We start from the raw sequence: 21,491 nt of genomic DNA on the forward strand, positions 1-21,491 counted from the left end.
CCACCACCCCCATTGTACAGGGGAGACTGAAGCCAGGGAGGGCCCACCACCTCCCTCAGAATGCTTGGGATCCCCCTTCCTTTTCCCACACCGGGATCCTCCCACGTCTTGCAGTGTGGCTGAGCTCTGCACCCAACCTCCCCATCCAGTGCTTCTGGGACAGGACACCCAGCCCAGGGTCCTAGGATCAGCAGCAGCCCCCTTTGGGCCCTCTCCTGCCTATTCCACCCCTGAATAGACCAGTGACAGTGCCTGTCCATGCCCCCTGGATGTCAGGCCAGGGCCCAGTGTAGCCACTCGTTTATGGTGCTTTCTAGGGCTCCCACCACAGGTGCCAGACAGAGTAGGTGGGGGAACGAAGGAGAGTGAGGCCTGAGCTGGGGGCAGGAATGGGGTCTGGGCCCCTTGGCCCCAGTTTGAGTCCTGCCCATGCTGGAATCGGGTTAGCCACCACCCTCTCTGAGCCTTCGTGGTCACATCCGTAAAATACAACAGCCATGCACCTCTCCAGGGGGTTATGGGGGTTCAGGGCATCATGTGAGTGGATGGAACAGGCTGGGTGTACAATAAGCACATAATAACCAGCTTTCATCAGTCTTCCCATCCAAAAGACCAGACAGACGTTCCTGTTTCTCCCTCAGGCCTCCAGGTGCTGGGAGCCACTAAACCTGGGGCTCTGCATTAGATCTCCGAGCAGCAGTGGGAGTCCAGCCAGCTGCGCAGGGCTGCCCTCCAGACCATCCTGCCCACGAGGCTCCAGAGCCCTGGCCGTGGGGTGTCCATGCATCTGTGTCACATCCTCCAAGGGCAGCTCCGTGTCCAGGGCTGGCTGAGGGGTGCCCTGAGGCAGCTGTGTCTTCTCTGTGAAAGGCCCGGGGGTGTCCAGGTCAGCCCTCTCACTTTTGTCCCAGGACATGTTCACCACCAGGATATCTTCTGGTGTTGCCTCCTCCAGGAAGTCCACTGGGCTGGTCCACTGCCATGCCTGGAAAGGGAGAGTAGGGCCAAGGCTGTGGACGGATCCCTACTTCCCATCCACACAATCCCACCCTCCACCTGGGGTGGTCCATGTCCCTGCTGGCTAAATTCTCTTAAAATCCTGAGATCAATTAAAAGATCAAGTCTGCCTCAGTGACCCCCTTCAGACCCTCTTAGGAAGGGACCCCATTTCTTTTTGGGAAATTGCTGCTCCTCTTCGCACTTGATGCGGTAGGGCAGGGCAATTGTGCCCAGCCAGTCAGAGCACTCCAGCCCCCTGATTCCAGTGATAAGTTCAGGGATGGGCATGTTACCCATGCTGGTTCAATCAGTGATGGCGCTGCGTCTTTTGCTGCAGCGAATGGGGGAAAAGGACAGCCAGCTCCCACAGGGGGAAGACCGAGCTTGCCTGAGAGAGAAGACCCTGCGGGCAGAACAGCAGCCCAGACAGATGGATCCAGCCATACCTGAAGCCTACCACTCTGGATTTTTTTTCCCCCATCGGGGTCCCCTCTGTCAAAATCACTTTGAGCTGTTTCTGTTACTAGGAAATGACCCACGGGAGGTTCCTCTGTGAGCCACTGCTCACCCATCTGTAAAACGGGACAGGCGTTTGGAGTCCATGCCTCAGTGGGTTGGGGAGAAAAAAATGAGCTAATGTATGGCCATTACCCTGCAGAGCCCTGGCCCACAGTATGGACCCAATAAGCAGGACCTGGAGTTCTGAAAGGAGCCCTTACCTGCTTCCCCTGGCTGCCAGGGAGGTCGACCGCGCTGCTGGCACAGGGTGTGGGCAGGGGCGGCCACAGGTGCCGTGCGGCCCTGGGAAAGAAGGGAAGCCGGTCAGAGGAACAGTGCTTCCAATGTTACTTTTTAACTTTTCTGATTTATTTTTTTAAATCTCTTATTAGGTTCTAAAGGGAGTGAAGGTGTGGATTGAGGGAGGGGCTACAGGAGTCTAACAGACCCAGGTCCAAACCCCCCACTGCCAGATGCCCTGAACGTGACCACCTGGGCCTCAGTTTCCTTATCTGTAAAGTGGGCACAAATACCTAGCTGGTGTGAACAGTTATTACTGTTATGATTATTGCTATTATGGATCGTCTTGGAGGAGAGGGTGCAAGTTACCTGTTCAGGCTGAAGTACCCACAGATGCCCAGGAGAAGGATGCTCACAAAGCTCCCCAGACACACTAGGAATATGGACAAATCCGACAACTCAGAGACCTGGACTTCTGCGGAGGGGAGAGCTTGGGTTGGGGGAGGGACACCTCCCGCCTCTCCTTGGGGAGGGCGGGGAGGGCAGGCCTCCCATCAACCTGCTGCTGACCCTGGCACATCACGGCCCCTCCATGCCTCGATTTCCTCACCTTTGAAGTGGGAGACAAAGAAACCCCCTTGTGCCGTGTCTGTGGGGTAAAGGCCTTGACACGCCGCCAGTGTTCAGGACACCAGCGCCGAGGGCCCGCGGGTGCGGCCTGTATATTGCTGCCCTGGTCCCAGAACTGCCCTCCCCACACCAAGCCTGACTGACTGGCCCTCTTGAGGCCAGATTTCACTGCAAGGACAACAGGCAGGGACCCTAGCAGGAACAGGGGTCATTTGGTCTCCAATCCCTAAGGGTCATGATCCCCAAGACAACAGAGCCCACCTCCTTATCTTTGTGATGACAGAGACACACATTCATTGGTGGTCATTCATTCACTCAATAAATAGCACCCCCTGCTCCCTGCCACTCCCCAGGAGACCCTAGGCTGGGGGAGGCAGAGCCAAGACACACACACTCCTACCTACTCCCAAGGTGCCAGTCAGTCTCTGCTGAGGGAAAGCCTGGAAGGCTTGCTGGAGGAGGAGGCTTTTGAGCTGAGCTTTGAAAGGTGAAAAGGAGTTTGACGATAGAGAGAAGATGCATTCCAGGCAGAGGGGCTTCATGGGCAAGGCTACAGGGGTGTGAGAGAAGGTTCATGAGGGAAAGCGGCAGGTGACAAGCTGGTGAAGGAGGTGGGAGCAGGCCAGGCTGGGACTTTCTCCTGAGAGCAATGCATGGGGGGCCACGGAGCAGGGCCAGGTGGGACTGCTTGCAGAGACGTGGGAAGGGGCAGTACATACTAGGTGACTACCTAGCCCCGCCTCCCCTGCCCTCCACTCACCGATGCTAAAGTGCTGGGGCTGACTCCAGGCGCCCCACTGCGTCACCGCGTGTGCACGCACCTGCACAGTATAGGATGCACCAGCCTGCAGGCTGCCGAGGGTGACCCGGGTCTCTGTGGGCTTCACAGACAGCTCTGCAGGACAGAGGCACACATGCATCCCTGGTGCAGCTTTACTCCCCAGAGGCTGAGCTTGCATGATGGGATGGCCATGTTGCTGAAAATTCTCCCCTTAATACACCCATTCACCCCCAATTTATTTAGAGAACTGTTCTTCATCAAAATATTCAGGGCATGATGCTATTTTTCTCCAGTTTTCACCTCCACTGGCTCTTTGCTCACTCCCCTCCTGCCCCATCTGCTTTTTCCTCCCAGATGCCTAAAAGATCAGATTCAGTCCTACCTCAGGGCCTTTGCACTGGAGGCTCCCCACACCTGGTTCACCTTTCCCCAGATACCTGCATGGCTTCCTCCCTCACCACTTTAAGGTCAAGGCCAAGGCCAAGGTCAACTTTAACTTTGTTTAACTTGCTCCCCCAGTGTCCCCAGCACTTAAGTACACTGTAGGACCTCAGTGTTTGTGAACTGAACAGCTTTAACGAATACAGCATTCCATAAACATCCTTAAAAAGAGAAGTACAAATTCCTAGAACCCTAAAGCCCTAACTTTTTCCTCTATTCAAGAGGAATATTCTTCAGTGGAAATTTTGGGGCATCTGGTCAGTTTGGCTAAACGGGCATTTGGTACGTTGATCTTCAGCAATTTGGCTTTCTGGCAAATTGATTTTCAGCAAATAGGCTGAGTCCAGCTGTGCCACCCTGAATAAGCCCCCAGCCCCCACTTGGCCCCATTTCTGCCCTCTAAACAACGGAGGGATGGCGAGGCTGATGGCAGGATGTGTGTCTTTGATGCCAGAGCATCTCTCCTCCTCCCTCCCAAAGTCCTGCCTTGCCTCCTGCTGGACGCTGGCTGGGAAGGCAAGACACGAACTCATGGCCTCAGTGGCCTGGCCTGTGGCTGTGGGTGCTGGGTGGGCGAGGCTGTATTTGCAAGGCTGTGTCACCCAGGAAGAGAGGACGGGGTAAGTCCTGGTGATAGACCCTCCCCCTACATTCTCACCTCTTGCCTTCCTGAGACTGTCTGCCTCTGCTCTGTGGGAGTTGAGTTGCTGATGCACGTGAGGGCTTGCTACCCATTTGCCCGGCAATCATGAGCACTAAGCCGCTGCCCACTGGGACCTCTCTGGGGGTCTGGAAAGGGTAGCCAAGACCCTTGAGTCCAACCACCTTATTTTATGGGTGTGAAAAGGCCCCGAGTGGGTACAGTGAGGTCCCCTGGTCACACAGCAAGACAGAGCTCAAGCCCAGACCCCCTCCTTCCCCAGCCAGGCCCGTGCTGCCGCACTTACCTGACACTGGTTGCTGTCCTCATTCTGGCAGCGCAGGACGTACTCCTTCAGGGCGCCAGGGCAGAGGCTCAGTGGGGACGGCGTCCAGGCCACGGACACTGAGTCCCGGCTGAGTTTCCTCACCGACACGTGCTGTGGGCTCCCGGCTCCTGAGGCTGCAACCAGCGCCATTGCCGGGGTCAGCTCCCAGAGTGCTGGCTGAGCGCCGCCTGTACGCCCAGCCAGCCCCGCCAGAGGCCCAGGAGAACATGGCCACAGAGTCAGGTGGGACCGGGTTTGAATCCGCCATCACCTGTTCTCCTCTCTGGCCTCAGTTTGCTTATCTATGAAATGGTGCAATGCTGCTTGGGGTGTCTTAGCAATCAACTGAGGTGACTTCTATGTGTCCATCTTCTGGCCAGGGCCTGACACATGGTGCCTCTAAATGCTCGTCCCTCTTCCTGATACCCAAGACCACTGCCACGTCCTCCACAGAGACCACCCTGCAGGTTTGCGCCACTTACCATTGCCCCGAAAGTGGTAGGAATACAAGACTGTGGACCACGAGGTGGGCTTCTCCGGATGTGCAGAGGCAAAGATCATGACGTGATAACACGTCTTCTGCCCCATCGCCCCAGCTGCTTGGCTCCAGGTATGGGATGCTGGAAGGATTAGCAAGGGCCAGGCTAGTAAATAGGCTGTATTTCCACCTCTGCACCTTTGAACTGTCTGTGCCATCTGTCGGGAACTCCTAGAGCACTGCTATTCATGGTTCAAAGCCCTTGCACCAATGTCCCCTCCTCCAGAATCCCTTCCCTTGCCCCCCACAACCTTTTCCCACCCCCTCCGTCCAGCCCAGCCCTTTCTCCTTGGGGCTGTGGATGTTTGTATTTCTGGCTCCCCAGGATGGGAGCTCCTCGAGGGCCAAAACTGAGGTTGAAGTTTCTGGGGGCCCAGCCAGACCCAGGATAGTAAATGGGAGAGTGAGAGGCTGCCATGTGCCCCCAGCCCCCACATTTCCCTATAGAGGCCTCATTAATTTGCCACCAGCAGCTTGTTAGCTGCCACCTTCTCTGCCATGGGGGAATGTTTTACACACACCCTAGGATGTGAGACTCATTACCTGCTGCAGTGCAATCTGCCCGCGGCTGTACCCTGACACCCCAGGATCCCAGCAGGAGGCTCCAGACCCACATGGGTAGGAGAGGATGAGTCATAGGTGGTCCCTACCTCTATGTGACTTGGGGCAAGTGGCAAGACCTCTCTGGGCTTCAGACACTCCACATGGACAGCCCTGCAGGTCTGAGCTGACCAGGAGCTCTAACGGAGGGCACAGAAGCAGAGGCAGGAACCCCGACTTTACAGTACCCATGCCAGCAGGGTTCCGGTCCCGGGGTGCGATCAGGGTGTAGGCAGCGAGGCTTCCGTCCCAGCCCCGAGGTTGCCACTCAATGTAGTATGTCAGGCCCTGGGCCCGGGCTGGCCACTGCATAGTGGTCCCAGCCACTCTAGTCCTGACGCTCAGAGCTCCTGGTTCTGGAAGGAGACAGGCAAGCGCATCAGGATATTGGGTCACTCTCTCCCACCCAAAGGCCCCAGCAGCCCCATCCCACCCTCTGGCCAAGCTCTAAGCCCACGGGGGCAGAAGTGTCTGTGTATGGCTGTCTCCCCAAGCTGGGGGCTGCCAGGTTGGAGGCCGGGCACAGAGGGGGTGACAGCAGCTGTCTGACTGAGCTGAGTCCTCTTCCAGCCTGACCATGGGTTCCCCACCAGGACACCCACCACCAGTGCTCCCTGTGCTGCTGGGCTGCCCTGCCCCCCACCATGCTAGGTGGGCATGGGGCAGGACGGGCCGCCTGGGCTGGCCAAGGCTCGAGGCCCAAGGATACTCCCAGTCAATCCCCTGGGCTCATGTTTCCCACTCCCTACAGCAAGGGCATTAGCCACAAACTCAGAGATGGAGGTGCTGCTTCTGATTCTGAAGACAACTACCGTTTACTGAGCACCACCTTTATGCACCAAACCACTGCTGAGTGCGTACTTTGCTACAAAGTGGGATGTGATCACCCCAACAATACAGAAACTGAGGCTCAGAGAGGGGGAGCCACCAGCCCGTCACACAGCAAAGCCATGGGCCAAACCGGGCCAGGAGCTAAAAGGTGAAGTACCTTACCTTTCTGAGCCTCAGGTATCTCATCTCTGAAAATCGTGTCCTTGTAGCAGACCTGCCCTCCCAGGGCTGCTGGGTGCGCAGCAGGGCTACCGTCAGGGTAAGGCCAGTGAGGCACCGAGTAACTCAAGTCGGATAAAAACCATTTTAATGCAATATTTGTTTAAAAGCCAAAGGAATGCAAGAATATGTGATGGGCAGCAGCCCAAATGTCTGAGGGTGGATTAATAGATAAACAAAACATGGCCCATCCATACAGTGGGATATTACTCGGCCCTAAAAGGAATGAAGCCGTGATCCATGCTACAGTGTGGATGAACCTCAAAAGCATCATGTTGAATGAAAGAAGCCAGACATGAGGCCACACAGTGTGTGATTCCATTTGTATGAAATGTCTAGGATGGGTCAATCTACAGAGCAGAAAGATCGATCAGTGGGTGCCAGGGGCTGCATGAGGGGGGTGGGGGGTGGCTGATCACGGGTTGGGGTCTCATGGGGTGATGGGCATGCTCTCAAACCAGAGGTGGGGTTATACAATTTTGCGAGTGCACTCAATGCCACTGAATCATACATGTTAAAATGGTTAATTTGGTATGTAAATTTCACCTCAATAAGATGTATATGTCAATTACCTACATAGACACATAAATATAAATCTTTATTTTCATTATATAAATATATGTATAAACATATGTACATATGTGTATAATATAAACATATGTGTTCCTATATATAACGTGTGTGTGTGTATATATATATAATAAACAAAATATAAAGATTTTAAAATTAAGATAGGACCAGTCCTGTACTTGCCTGACTCTGCCTCACACGCCAGACCCTGACCCTGTCCCTGGTCCCAATAAAACTTTATTTATAAAAACAGGCAGTTAGCCTGGCAACTGTAGTTTCCCAGTTCGCCTTTGAAAATACGTTGTGTTATAACATTCTGTGTCTCGATTAAGATTTTTGACATCCTCTGAAACTGGACACCCCTCAGGTATTTGTGCCCCACCGAGCTCACTCTAGTCGCGCTGAGTCGCTCAGCTCCGAGGTGCCCCCCGCAGCCCTTCCTACCCGGAGGAGGCACCTGTGCTGGTGTGGGCAGGAATGTGCCACGTCTGGTTTGAGCCGGGGCCGAAGCGATTCCAGGAGACCACAGTCAGGTTGTAGGCGGCGCCCGAGAGCATAAGCACTTTCCTCAGATGCCGCATCCCCGTGGCCTTGCCCTTGCACGGCCAGGACAGCATGTGCAGGTGGATGTAGTAGGTCACCTCCATGCCAGAGCTGGGCCTGAGGCAGCCTTCCGGAGCCTCCAACTGGGGCAGCTGTCGTGAGTGCCAGAGATGGTTCATGGAGACCTGAACGTGCTCACTGTCCCTGTGATATACCAGGGAGCGGCCCACGGACACAGACCGACCCACAGGCCACAGCTTATGATCTGTGCCAAAATTTTGAAAAATAATAAACCTTGATGCTGGCAAGGCTGCTGGGAAACCGGTATTCTTGTCCAGTGCACATTAGTTTTGGGAGAAAATAATTTGGCAAAACCCACTGAGGGCCAGGGGTAAAAAAATGTTTCCATCTTTGGGCCCAGTTAACTCAAGCCTAGAAATGTTTCCTAATAAGGAATTTAAATTAGAGAAAACCCAGGAAGCAAAGGAACTTCCCAGCGACCTTACTGACAGCCCTTAGGTCCCTGGCTGAATCTATTATGGCAAAGCCAGGGGTGGAATATTTGGTGGTTTTTCCCCGGACTCTGGCAAGAGATTTTCCCTCTGAGCCTCAGTTTCCTTTTTCTGTAAAATGAGGCTAGTCAGACTGTACTTAATGGACTGTTTGGGGAACTTCAGAGAAATCATCTCCCATTCAGACCAACACAGTCGACTCCTTCCTGGCCCTTGACTTCCTCCTGAGCTCCCCACAATCTGTTCTGGCATCCAGACAGATCCTGTGAACACCTGAGTTCAGGCATCTCCTTCCCCTGCTCATACACGCTCCGTGGCTCCCCACTACCTTCAGAGTTACCTGCAGGCCTCCCAGTTCTGCCACCTCCATGTCTCAACCCTCTCTGTCTCCTGCCTGTGCACCTCCACTGCAGCCTCTCGGCTCCTTCCCCACTGCCCCAGATCACCCCATGGCCCTGTAGTGGCCCTGTTACCTGCCAGTGCAGGGCCACCTGCCTTCTCCCATCCAGGCCAAGGGGCTCCACCGAGAAATTCACCTCAGGCTGTGGGGTAGTTTCTGCAATGAGACACTAAGACAGAGATAATGGGGCCGGTGCCCTTCCTCACAGCCTCCTGCAGACCTAGGTTGGGGGACCTTTACCTTCCTTCCCAAGAAACACGAGATTCCCATGAATTGTTAAATAGCATTCCAGATCTGAAAACCTGGAGATCCATTCCACAACAATGTGAAACTATTTTAAACTGTTGAACTGAACACTTAAAAATGGTTTAAATGGTACATTTTATGTTATGCTTTTTTTTACCACAGTGTTTTTAAAAATCTGAAAACAACCCTTGGAGTTGTTTCCCAGCAGAGAATGTACTTGGGCAGGAGGAGGCCCCAGATTACAGGGCAGAGGGGGCAAATGACAGTCACTCCATCCATCCCTCCCTCCCGGGCCACCTCTCCATTCCCGTCTCGAGCTTCCTGTGCCATTTGGGAAAGAATGTTTTCATGACACAGCCAGTGTCACCTGTCAACACCTCTGTGGCTTTAAAAGAGCAAAACCAACCAAACAAAATGGAAAGAGAGAAAGACAGAGAGATGTCTTCTTTTTAGATATGGACTGGCCACATTTTACAAAGTGAATCTTACTCACTGCCCTGCCACCTTTTGTGAATTTCACTAACTTCTCCTGCTGCCTTATTTCTAACACTCACCGCCTGATTTCAAATACCCCCCACTGGTTTCTAATGCCCGCCCCAGTTCCTGCATCTCCGGGTGCTCTCACCAGGGGGGATGCACACAGAGCTGCTCCAGCCACTCCAGGGACCTCCCGGAGCTGCGGCTGAGAGCTGCCGCCTCCGTGGCTGAAATTCCTGGGCTGCATCCATCTCCAGGGGACAGAGGCATGACTCTGGCAAGAAACAGGCCGAACATCAGGCCGAGGGGCTGTCCCCCATGTGACCAGGGCTTGGCACTGGTCACTGAGCCATCATGTACTTACCGAGTATCAACTATGTACATGCACTTAGTGACTGCCAACTGTGCTGGGTCCTGGAGTCACAGCAAGAATAGGTTGGCCCTGTCCTTTTGGGGCCTCAAGGATCCCACACTTCTGTCCCTGCCCCAGGTTCAAGCCCCAGGAAGGCCACCCACTGGGATGTGACCTTGTCCAAGAGCTTCTCACCCTTAAGAATTTGTTTCCTCACCTGTGAAATGGGAATAATCCAATACTGAGCTACAGGGTGGGCCAACAGGCACGCAAAGAATTTAGCACTGGGCCTGGCACACAGTTGGTGCTCAATGAATGCTAACTTGCTGCAGCTGTTGTTACTATTATTCTCACCGAAGCCAGCATCAGCCTGATGTCCGCAGCCACCCTAGGATGAGACAGTATTCCTATATTGTTTTACATGTTGGTGTTGACAGGTATTAGCTCTGTTGAAATTTTAAACAATTAACTCTGTGAAATGCAATGTGGAAGCACGGATTGGATCCAGGAGCAAGAAAGGACATTCTTGGAAAACCAGATGACATCCAAATAACCTCTGGAGTTTAGTTGATAGCAACGTAGCAGCGTTCATCTCAGCAATGACAAACGCACTCAGGAATGTAAGACGTGAATACGCAGGGAAGCTGGGAGATGTTTCTACAGGAATTCTCTGTACTTCCTTGTAACTTTTCTGATCATCTAAGATTATTCCAGAATTAGAAAGTTTATTTAAAAGGATTATTTTAGGAGCAAAATTATTATTTTGCATTTCCCTGAAAAAAGAAATTATTTCAGGAGGCAAAATCTGTCTGTCTGTGGTATTGGGGGCGGGCAGAGCCAAGTTAAGCGTCACTACTGCAGAGTGTGCTCAAGGGGCTGGAAATAAAACATAGGGAGATAGATGTCTCTCCCCATCAGGGGTCCCATGTCGCCTGCGTCTGGCTGATCTCTACCCACTGTCCTAGTGGAGAAACCGAGGTTCAGAAAGACACACCACACTTAGGGGGATGAAAGGCCTGAAGCTGACTTCCTGGCCTCCAGGTGCTCCCAGTCTGAGGGAGGAGGTGATGCCACAACTCAGAGGGTAGGGCTCTCTGTTCCTCCCAAACCACGGGCTCCTTGGGGACTAGGTCAGGGCTGAGGTTTCTTGTGGACCCAGGCTTGCCCTGCCCTTGGGGAGCAGAGGAGGCAATCAAGAGCAGCTGAAGAGTAATGAAGATCCTAAGAAGACATCTGTGTGGCCAACAGACGTGTGAAAAGATGCTCGACATCACTAATCAGGGAAATGCAAGTCAAAACCACAGTGAGATGCCACCTCACACCTGTAGGAATGGCTATTACCAGAAAGACAAGAAATAACAAGTGTTGGCGAGGATGTGGAGAAAAGGGGACCCTGTGCACTGGTGGTGGGAATGCAAAGTGGCATGGCCACTATGGAAAACGGCACGGAGGTTCCTCAAAAAATTAAATACAGAGCTACCTACCATACAGCAATCCCACTTCTGGGTATTTATCTGAAGGAAACAAAAGCTCACTCAAAAAAGTATCTTGGACCTCTCTGTTCATTGCAACATTATGTACAATAGTCAAGACATGGAAGCAACCTAGGTGTCCATTAACGGATGAATGGATAAAGAAGAAGTGGTATATATCTATGCAATGGAATATTATCCAGCCATAAAAAAGGACATCTTGCCATTTGCAATCACATGAATGGGCCTTCATGGTATTTTGCTAAGTGAAATAAGTCAGACAGAGAAAGACAAATACTGTATGATTTCACTTACATGTGGAATCTAAAACACAAAAAAGCAAAACAAAACCGACTTCAGAAACAGATAACAAATTGATGATTGCCAGCAGTGGGGAGTAGGGGTGGGCAAAATGGGCGAACGGAGGCAAAAGGGGTACAAACTTCCAGTTATAAAATAAGTCACGGGGATGTCATGTACAGCACCGTGACTATAGTTAACAGTACTGTGTTGTGTATTTGAAAGTCTCTAGGAGAGTAGATCCTAAAAGTTCTCATCGTAAGAAAATAAAATGTGTAATTACATGTGGTGATGGATGTTAACTAAGGCTTATTGCAGTGATCATTTCACAACATATACAAATATCGAATCTGTTTTATACCTGAGACTAATGTAATGTTGTATGTCAGTTACATCTCAAAAAAAGAAAAAAGGAAGGGAGGAATGGATGGAAGGTAGCTTCTTGGAAGAGGTAGCCCTTAAGCTGGACCCTGAAGGTGGGCTGGATTCTCATGTGCTCAGATGGAAAGGAGGGCATGCAGGTGAAGGAAACTGTGTGTGCAAAGATAATGTCTCTGGAAATCCAGGGCATGGGCAGAGAATGACAGCCATTCAGGAGGGGCGCAGAGGAAGCAAGAGACAGGTGAGAGCACATGGGGTCAGCCAAGGATGAGAATGCCCTTCTGAAGGTACTAGGGAGCCATGGAGGGTGTGTGAGTCAGAGAGGTCACAATCAGATCTGAGTATCAGAGACACCCCAGTGGCTAGACATGGGGCAAGAGTTGGATTGGGTTCGACGGGTGAGGTTGTAAATATGGTGAAATTAATTTGAGGGGTGAAGGTGTCCTGGGAGAGGGCTCTGCACACCCCCTGACCTGGAGAGTCAACTTACCAACTTCCAACGGCTGCCAGGTGTCTGGTGCCGGAACTTCACTTCAGCCCCATCCTGGCGGGCTGGGGTCTCCCACTCCATGCGCAGCTGCCCTGCTGTCGTGGACACCTTGATGTCTTCCGGCAGAGGGTCATATTTAACTGGAAGCATAAGAGGGGTTGGGGAGGGGAACCAGCATATGTATGAACTGGTTCTGCAAATTCCAGAAAAACTGTCCATGCCCCACCCAGCCCCAGGTAACCAACTGAGTCCCCCAAATGTGAATCAGGAACACCTTGACAGTTTCTATCCAAGCCTTGGATTCAATGGGCCAAAGAGTCAAGATTTATACACAGCATTTTGATAGTGAAAATCTGCATCCTAATGGTACTCCTCGCTGGTACCACTGTGGTGAGATAGGCACTTTTGAAAATTATTGATGAGAGGCTTAGTGACTTGATTTCTCTGTAGGTTTTGCCCTCTGACTAGAAGCTGCCCATTGCCGCACCTTTATTCTTTCTGGGTCCTTTTTATTCAGGGTTCGGCATGACCTGGAGGCCCCCTTGACCCCCTACCGGTATCCATCATGTGGCATGATCAGGCCTTGCCCATCATTCCCACCTTACTCTGGGCTCCGTGAAGGCAGAGACTGAGCTGGGATCGGGAAGACAAGAGAGGCAAGGCTGTACACATACAGGGGAAGATCCTATCTTTATTTAAAATTTTGATATTTTGTTCTTCATGGACTTTTTTGCATTAATTTTGATCTTATTCAAATGTTGCATTACAGTATTGTTTATATTGACAGAACTGAGTTTTTTTTGACACACCCTTAAAATTGTGTGGCCAAGGTGGGTGTCTCACTTGCCTTATCCTAGCCCCACCTGGGCTACAACCTCCATTGACCTTGGCCATGCCTGCTGTGATTCAGCATGGCACCCAGTAGAACTCAATAACTATATGCTAAACGCATGTGGTTGAGTCATGGAAACAGATATTAAAGGCGTAACGGGGTCCTGGTGGCAGCATTTCAGTATCAGGGAGAAAACAAGTAATCCAAATGTCCAGCAGCTGGGGATTGGGGGACTGTGCAAGACTCTGCCATGCCACGCAACAGTGTGTGATGTGAAAATGGTTGGCATTATCAAGCTCCTTGCCAGAATCCCCCAAGGTCTAGGCTTGGAAACCAGAGGCCTCTCTGGGTGAGGAAGTGGGGGCCGAAAAGAGGAGAACAGGGAGCTGACCCAAGCTATAAAGCTTCAGGGTGACCTCAGGCGACTTCTCTGTCCGGTTCGCGGCCCGGGATTCCACGCAGAGCGTGACAGCATAGAGCACGGATACCACATCCTGGTCGGAGAACTGCAGCTTGGTGGCTGATCCTGCGGCGAAGTAGCAGCAGCGCCCAGGCCTGAGGCTGTGGGAAGGAGGATGTTGGTGCTGAGCCTGGGGGTCCTAGTGGACCCCAGAGTGTCTCAGCAGCCACAGCAGTGTGCATCACATCCCAGCATCCTTTCTTGCCCCTTCTACTCCCCCTTCCCAGCCTGGGGGTTCCCCGGGGAATCATCCTGGGACTGAGGGGCTTGAGGACCCCCAGAATCTCCCAGCATGGGCTGCCACAGAGGGAAGGAAGAAATGAATGGATGGATGAATGGGTGGACAAATGGATGAATAAATGAGAGGGTGATGAAGGAAGGGCTAGAGGGACCCTAACTGCCACCCAACACGGATGCCCACTCACACTGAATACAGGGCCCCCAAAATACAGGGCCATAAGATACTGAGCCCCAGGAAGGGGCCAGGACCCTGCCAAAGTCACACGTCAGAGAGCAGGGTCACGGAGCCAGGAGCAAGGATGAGATGGGGGTGAGTGTGGGGAATGGGATGGGGTCCTCACCAGCACCTCCGGAAGTGACTGACCCCGGCCGCAGGACCCTCATACTGCCAGGAGCATTCGTAACCAGCGCTGAACACCCGGTAGCAGGTCAGGTCCCTGGGGCCTGAAGCGGAGCCTAGAAGACATGCCAGAGGTTTGAGAATGGGCCATAGGGTGCGGCAGTCTCTGTACTGATGCACCCCCAGGATGGATCTTTGTGACAGTCGTGTAATCTGGTGTCACTGCAGCCTAAACCCACTCCCAGTGCCCTCCCTCTGCCCTTCCCACCCGGCTCCTGCCATGTCCACCTGCTCACCTTACTGCAGCCACATCAGCTTCCTCATGGGTCCTCAGGCACATCAGGCTCACTCCCACCTCAGAGCCTTTGCACATGCTTGTCTTGATTACTGTGGCTTTGTAGTAGAGCTTGAAGTTGGGAAGCAAGATCCCCCTTGCTGTATTCTTCCTTCTCAGGATTGCTTTGGCTAGTCTGGGTCTTTCGTGGCTCCATATGAATTTTTGAACTATTTGTTCCAGTTTGTTGAAGAATGCTGTTGGCATTTTGAAAGCAATTGCATTGAATCTATAGATTGCTTTAGGCAGGATGGCCATTTTGACAATATTAATTCTTCCTACACAAGAGCATGGGATAACTTTCCATTTGTTAGTGTCCTCTCTAATTTCTGTTTAGAGTGTCTTGTAGATTTCAGGGTATAGTAGGTCTTTCACTTCCTTGGTTAGGTTTATTCCTAGGTATTTTATTCTTGTTGATGCAATTGTGAATGGAATTGTTTTCCTGATTTCTCTTTCTGCTCGTTCATCATTAGTGTATAGGAAAGCCACAGATTTCTGTGTATTAATTTTGTATCCTGCAGCTCTGCTGAATTCAGATGTTAGTTCTAGTAGTATTGGAGTGGAGCCTTTAGGGTTTTTTATGTACAGTGTCATGTCATCTGCAAATAGTGAGAGTTTGACTTCTTCTTTACCAGTCTGGGTGCCTTGTATTTCTTTGTTTTGTCTGATTGCCGTGGCTAGGACCTCCAGTACTATGTTAAATAACAGTGGGGAGAGTGGGCATCCCTTTCTTGTTTCCGATCTCAGAGGAAAAACTTTCAGCTTCTCACTGTTAAGTATGATGTTAGCTGTGGGCTTGTCATATATGGCCTTCATTATGTTGAGGTACTTGCCTTCTACACCCATTTTTTTGAGAGTTTTTATCATGAATGGATGTTGAGTTTTGTCGAATGCTTTTTCAGCGTGTGTGGAGATGATCCTATGGTTTTTGTCCTCCTTTTTGTTGATGTGGTGGATGATATTGATGGATTTTCAAATGTTGTACCTTCCTTGCATCCCTGAGATGAATCCCACTTGATCATGGTGTGTGATCCTCTTGATGTATTTTTGAATTTGGTGTGCTAATATTTTGTTGAGTATTTTTGCATCTATGTTCATCAGGGATATTGGTCTGTAATTTTCTTCTCTGGGGTCTTTGCCTGGTTTTGGTATTAGAGTGATGCTGGCTTCATAGAATGAGTTTGGAAGTATTGCGTCGTCTTCTATTTTTTGGAAAACTTTAAGGAGAATGGGTACTATGTCTTCTCTATATGTCTGATAGAATTCAGCGGTCAATCCATCTGGCCCGGGGGTTTTGTTCTTGGGCAGGTTTTTGATTACCGATTCAGTTTCGTTTGCTGGTAATTGGTCTGCTTAGGTTTTCTATTTCTTCCTGGGTCAGTCTTGGAGATTGTATTTTTTTAGGAAGTTCTCCAGTTTTTCTTGGTTATCCAGTTTGTTAGCATATAGATTTTCATAGTATTCTCTAATAATTCTTTGTATTTCTGTGGGGTCTGTCGTGATTTTTCTTTTCTCATTTCTGATTCTGTTTATGTGTGTAGACTCTCATTTTCTCTTAATAAGTCTGGCTAGGGGTTTATCTATTTTGTTTATTTTCTCAAAGAACCAGCTCTTGGTTTCATTGATTTTTTTCTATTGCTTTATTCTTCTCTGATCTTTATTATGTCCCTCCTTTTGCTGACTTTGGGCCTCATTTGTTGTTCTTTCTCCAGTTTCAATAATTGTGACTTTAGACTATTCATTTGGGATTGTTCTTCCTTCCTTAAACAGGCCTGGATTGCTATATACTTTCGTCTTAGAACTGCTTTCGCTACGTCCCACAGAAGTCGGGGATTTGTGCTGTTGTTGTCATTTGTTGGTCTCCATATATTGCTTAATCTCTGTTTTAATTTGGTCATTGATCCATTGATTATTTAGCAGCATGTCGTTAAGCCTCCATGTGTTTGTGAGCCTTTTTGTTTTCTTTGTATAACTTATTTCCAGTTTTATAGCTTTTTGATCTGAGAAGTTGCTTGGTAGAATTTCAATCTTTTTGAATTTACTGAGGCTACTTTTGTGGCCTACTAATGTGGTCTATTCTGGAAAATGTTCTGTGTGCACTTGAGAAGAATGTGTATCCTGCTGCTTTTTGGGTGTAGAGTTCTGTAGATGTCTGTCAGGTCCATCTGTTCCTGGTGTCTTGTTCAGTGCCTCTGTGTCCTTACTTATTGTCTGTCTGGTGGATCTGACCTTTCAGATAGTGGTGTGTTGAAGTCTTCTAGAATGAATGCATTGCATTCTATTTCCCCCTTTAATTCGGTTAGTATTTGTTTCACATGTATCGATGCTCCCTGTGTTGGGTGCACATATATTTATAATGGTTATCTCGTCTTGTTGGACTGCTGCCGTTACCATTCCGTAATGTCCTTCTTTATCTCTTGTTACTTTCTTTGTTTTGATGTCAATTTTGTCTGATACAAGTAGTGCAACACCTGCTTTTTTTTTGTTGTGTGTTTTTTGTTTTTGGGGGGGTTTTTTTTGGTATCATTAATCTACAATCTGCAATTACATGAGGAACGTTATGTTTACTAGACATCCCCCATCACCAAGTCCCCTGCACAAACCCCATTAAAGTCACCGTCCATCAGCATAGTAAGATGCTGTAAAATCACTACTTGTCTTCCCTGTGTTGCACAGCCCTCCCCGTGCCCCCTCCCCCCGACATTATACATGCCAATCATAAGGCCCCCTTTCTTCTTACCCCCCTTCTCCCTCCCTTCAAACCCATCCTCCCCATTCCCTTTCCCTTTGGTAACTGTTAGTCCATTCTTGGGTTCTGTGATTCTACTTCTGTTTTGTTCCTTCAGTTTTTCCTTTGTTCTTATATTCCACATATGAGTAAAATCATTTGGTACTTGTCTTTCTCCGCCCAGCTTATTTCACTGAGCATAATACCCTCTAGCGCCATCCATGTTGTTGCAAATGGTAGGATTTGTTTATGGCTGAATAATATTCCATTGTGTGTATGTACCACTTCTTTATCCATTCATCTACTGATGGACACTTAGGTTGCTTCCAATTCCTGGCTCTTGTAGATAGTGCTGCGATAAACATAGGGGTGCATCTGTCTTTTTCAAACTGGGCTGCTGCATTCTTAGGGTAAATTCCTAGGAGTGGGATTCCTGGGTCAAATGGTATTTCTATTTTGAGCTTTATGAGGAACCTCCATACTGCTTTCCACAATGGTTTAACTAATTTACATTCCTACCAGCAGTGTAGGAGGGTTCCCCTTTCTCCACAACCTCACCAACATTTGTTGTTGTTTGTGTTTTGGATGGTGGCGATCCTTACCGGTGTGAGGTGATATCTCATTCTGGTTTTAATTTGCATTTCTCTGATGACAAGCGATGTGGAGCATCTTTTCATGTGTCTGTTGGCCATCTGAATTTCTTCTTTAGAGAACTGTCTATTCAGCTCCTCCGCCCATTTTTTAATTGGATTATTTGATTTTTGTTTGTTGAGGTGTGTGAGCTCTTTATATATTTTGGATGTCAACCCTTTATCAGATCTGTCATTTACGAATATATTCTCCCATACTGTAGGATACTTTTTTGTTCTATTGATGGTGTCCTTTGCTGTCCAGAAGCTTTTCAGCTTGATATAGTCCCATTTGTTCATTTTTTCTTTTGTTTCCCTTGCCCGGGGAGATATGTTCAAGAAGAGGTCACTCATGTTTATGTCCAAGAGATTTTTGCCTATGTTTTTTCCTAAGAGTTTTATTTTTTCATGACTTACATTCAAGTCTTTGATCCATTTCGAATTTACTTTTGTGTATGGGGTAAGACAGTGATCCAGTTTCATTCTCCTACATGTAGCTGTCCAGTTTTGCCAACACCAGATATGGAAGAGGCTGTCATTTCCCCATTGCATATCCGTGGCTCCTTCATCGCATATTAATTAACCATATATGTTTGGGTTAATGTCTGGAGACTCTATGCTGTTCCACTGGTCTGTGGCTCTGTTCTTGCGCCAGGACCAGATTGTCTTGTTTATTACTGTGGCTTTGTAGTAGAGCTTGGTGTTGGGGAGCAAGATCTCCCCTCCCCGACTTTATTCTTACTTCTCAGGATTGCTTTGGCTATTCGGGGTCTTCTCTGGTTCCATATGAATTTTAGAACTATTTGCTCCAGTTCGTTGAAGAATGCTGTTGATGATTTGATAGGGATCGTATTGAATCTGTAGTTTGCTTCTGGCAGGATGGCCATTTTGACAATATTAATTCTTCCTAGCCCAGAGCATGGGATGAGTTTCTGTTTGTTAGTGTCCTCTTTAATTTCTCTGAAGAGTGTCTTGTAGTTTTCAGGGTATAGTAGGTCTTTCACTTCCTTGGTTAGGTTTATTCCTAGGTATTCTATTCTTGTTGATGCAGTTATGAATGGAATTGTTTTCCTGATTTCTCTTTCCATTAGTTCCTCATTAGTGTATAGGAAAGGGTCAGATTTCTGTGCATTAATTTTTGTATCCTGCAACTTTGCTGTATTCCGATATTAGTTCTAGTAGTTTTGGAGTGGAGACTTCAGGGTTTGTTATGAACAATATCATGTCATCTGCAAATAGTGACTGTTTGACTTCTTCTTTTCATATCTGGATTCCTTGTATTTCTGTGCTTTGTGTAAATGCCATGGCTAGGACCTCCAGTACTAGCAATACAGTGTCTAGTACTACATGGAGTGGGAGCTTCCCTGTCTTGTTTCCGATCTGGCAGAAAAGCTTTCAGCTTCTCGCTGTTCAATATCATGTTGACTGTGGGTTTTTCCTATATTGCTGTTATTCTGTTGAGGTACTTGCCCTCTGTACCCATGTTGTTGAGAGTTTTTATCATGAATGGATGTTGAATTGTGTCGAATGCTTTTTCCCCGTCTATGGAGATGATCAGGTGATTTTTGTCCTCCTTTTTGTTGGTGTGGTGGATGATGATGTTGATGAATTTTCGAATGTTGTACCATCCTTGCATCCCTGAGATGAATGCCACTTGATCACGGTGTATGATCCTCTTGATGTATTTTTGAAATCATTTTGCTAATATTTTATTGATTATTTTTGCATCTATGTTCATCAGGGATATTGGTCTGTGATTTTCTTTTTTGTTGGGATCTTTGCCTGGTTTTTGTATTAGCGTGATGCTGGCTTCATAGAATGAGTCTGGAAGTATTCCCTCCTCTTCTATTTTTTGGAAAACTTTAAGGAGAATGGGCATTATGTCTCCTCTGTATGTCTTATAAAACTCCACGGTCAATCCTTCTGGCCCGGGAGTTCTGCTCTTGGGTAGTTTTTTGATTACCACTTCAATTTCATTGCTGTTAATTGGTCTGCTCAGATTTTCTATTTCTTCCTTGGTCAGTCTTGGAAGGTTGTATTTTTCTAGGAAGTTGTCCATTTCTTGTAGGTTTACCAGCTTGTTATCTTATAGATTTTTATAGTATTCTCTAGTAATTCTTTATATTTCTGTGGGGTCCTTCATGAGTTTTCCTTTCTCATTTCTGATTATTTTGATGTGCGTAGATTCTCTTTTTCTCTTAATAAGTCTAGCTAGGGGTTTATCTATTTTGTTTGTTTTCTCAAAGAACCAGCTCTTGGTTTCATTGATTTTTTCTATTGTTTTATTCTTCTCAATTTTATTTCTTCTCTGATCTTTATTATGTCCCTCCTTCTGCTGACTTTAGGCGTCATTTGTTCTTCTTTTTCCAATTTCGATAATTGTGACTTTAGACTATTCATTTGGGATTGTTCTTCCTTCTTTAAATAGGCCTGGTTTGCTATATACTTTCCTTTTAAAACTGCTTTGGCTGCGTCCCTCAGAAGTTGGGCCTTTGTGTTGTTGTTGTCCTTTTTTCCATATATTGCTTGATCTCTATTTTGATTTGTTCGTTGATCCATTGATTATTTAGGAGCATATTGTTAAGCCTCCATGTGTTTGTGAGCCTTTTTGCTTCCTTTATACAATTTTTTTCTAGTTTTATCCCTTTGTTGTCTGAGAAGTTGCTTGGTAGAATTTCAATCTTTTGGAACTTACTGAGGCTCTTTTTGTGGCCTTGTATGTGGTCTCTTCTGGAAAATGTTCTATGTGCACTTGAGAAGAATGTGTATCCTGTTGCTTTTGGGTGTAGAGTTCTATAGATGTCTATTAGGTCCATCTGTTCTAGTGTGTTGTTCAGTGCCTCTGTGTCCTTACTTATTTTGTGTCTGGTGGATCTGTCCTTTGGAGTGAGTGGTGTGTTGAAGTCTCGTAGAATGAATGCATTGCATTCTATTTCCTCCTTTAATTCTGTTGGTATTAGTTTCACATATGTTGGTGCTCCTGTATTGGGTGCATATATATTTATAATGGTTATATCCTCTTGTAGGATTGAGCCCTTTGTCATTATGTAATGTCCTCCTTTATCTCTTGTGACTTTCTTTGTTTTGACGTCTATTTTGTCTGATACCAGTACTGCAACACCTGCTTTTTCTCCCTGTTGTTTGCATGAAATATCTTTTTTCATCCCTTCACTTTTAGTCTGTGTATGTATTTGGGTTTGAGGTGAGTCTCTTGTAAGCAGCATGTAGATGTGTCTTGCTTTTTTATCCATTCTGTTACTCTGTGTCTTCTGGTTGATACATTCAGTCCATTTACATTTAGGGTGATTATCAAAACATACGTGCTTATTGCCGTTGTAGGCTTTGAATTCGTGGTTACCAAAGGTTCATGGGTAGCTTCTTTACTATCTGACTGTCTAACTTAACTCTCTTATTAGGCTATTTATAAACACAGTCTGATG

The 21,491-nt window shown here is 48.2% G+C and overlaps 1 protein-coding gene across 1 annotated transcript; it reads right to left on the minus strand.

Annotated features, from left to right (window-relative positions):
• Positions 1-325: 325 nt before the first annotated feature.
• Positions 326-14,733, minus strand: LOC130679729 (interleukin-12 receptor subunit beta-1-like). Its single transcript, XM_057489166.1, has 16 exons — positions 14,657-14,733; positions 14,362-14,553; positions 13,712-13,881; positions 12,489-12,628; positions 10,200-10,233; positions 9,642-9,767; positions 8,844-8,926; positions 7,773-8,010; positions 5,884-6,051; positions 5,040-5,177; positions 4,542-4,691; positions 3,547-3,552; positions 3,128-3,262; positions 2,107-2,212; positions 1,719-1,800; positions 326-985 (listed from the first exon to the last, which is right to left on the minus strand). Exons 1-16 carry the CDS (start codon positions 14,731-14,733, stop codon positions 638-640), a joined length of 2,193 nt encoding a protein of 730 aa, XP_057345149.1. The 3' UTR covers positions 326-637.
• Positions 14,734-21,491: the final 6,758 nt, after the last annotated feature.

Source organism: Manis pentadactyla, chromosome 12, assembly GCF_030020395.1.
Source record: "Manis pentadactyla isolate mManPen7 chromosome 12, mManPen7.hap1, whole genome shotgun sequence".
Lineage (NCBI taxonomy): Eukaryota > Metazoa > Chordata > Mammalia > Pholidota > Manidae > Manis > Manis pentadactyla.

What these genes read in the sequence shown, in the direction of transcription:
- LOC130679729 (XM_057489166.1), bottom strand. Translation starts at nt 14,733, where the DNA reads ATGTGCAAAGGCTCTGAGGTGGGAGTGAGCCTGATGTGCCTGAGGACC. An exon ending in AGTCACTTCCGGAGGTGCTG is followed by an intron (nt 13,882 to 14,361) that starts GTGAGGACCCCA and finishes TCCTTCCCACAG; the next exon opens with CCTCAGGCCTGGGCGCTGCT. An exon ending in TCAGGCTGATGCTGGCTTCG is followed by an intron (nt 9,768 to 10,199) that starts GTGAGAATAATA and finishes GTTTCTTGCCAG; the next exon opens with AGTCATGCCTCTGTCCCCTG.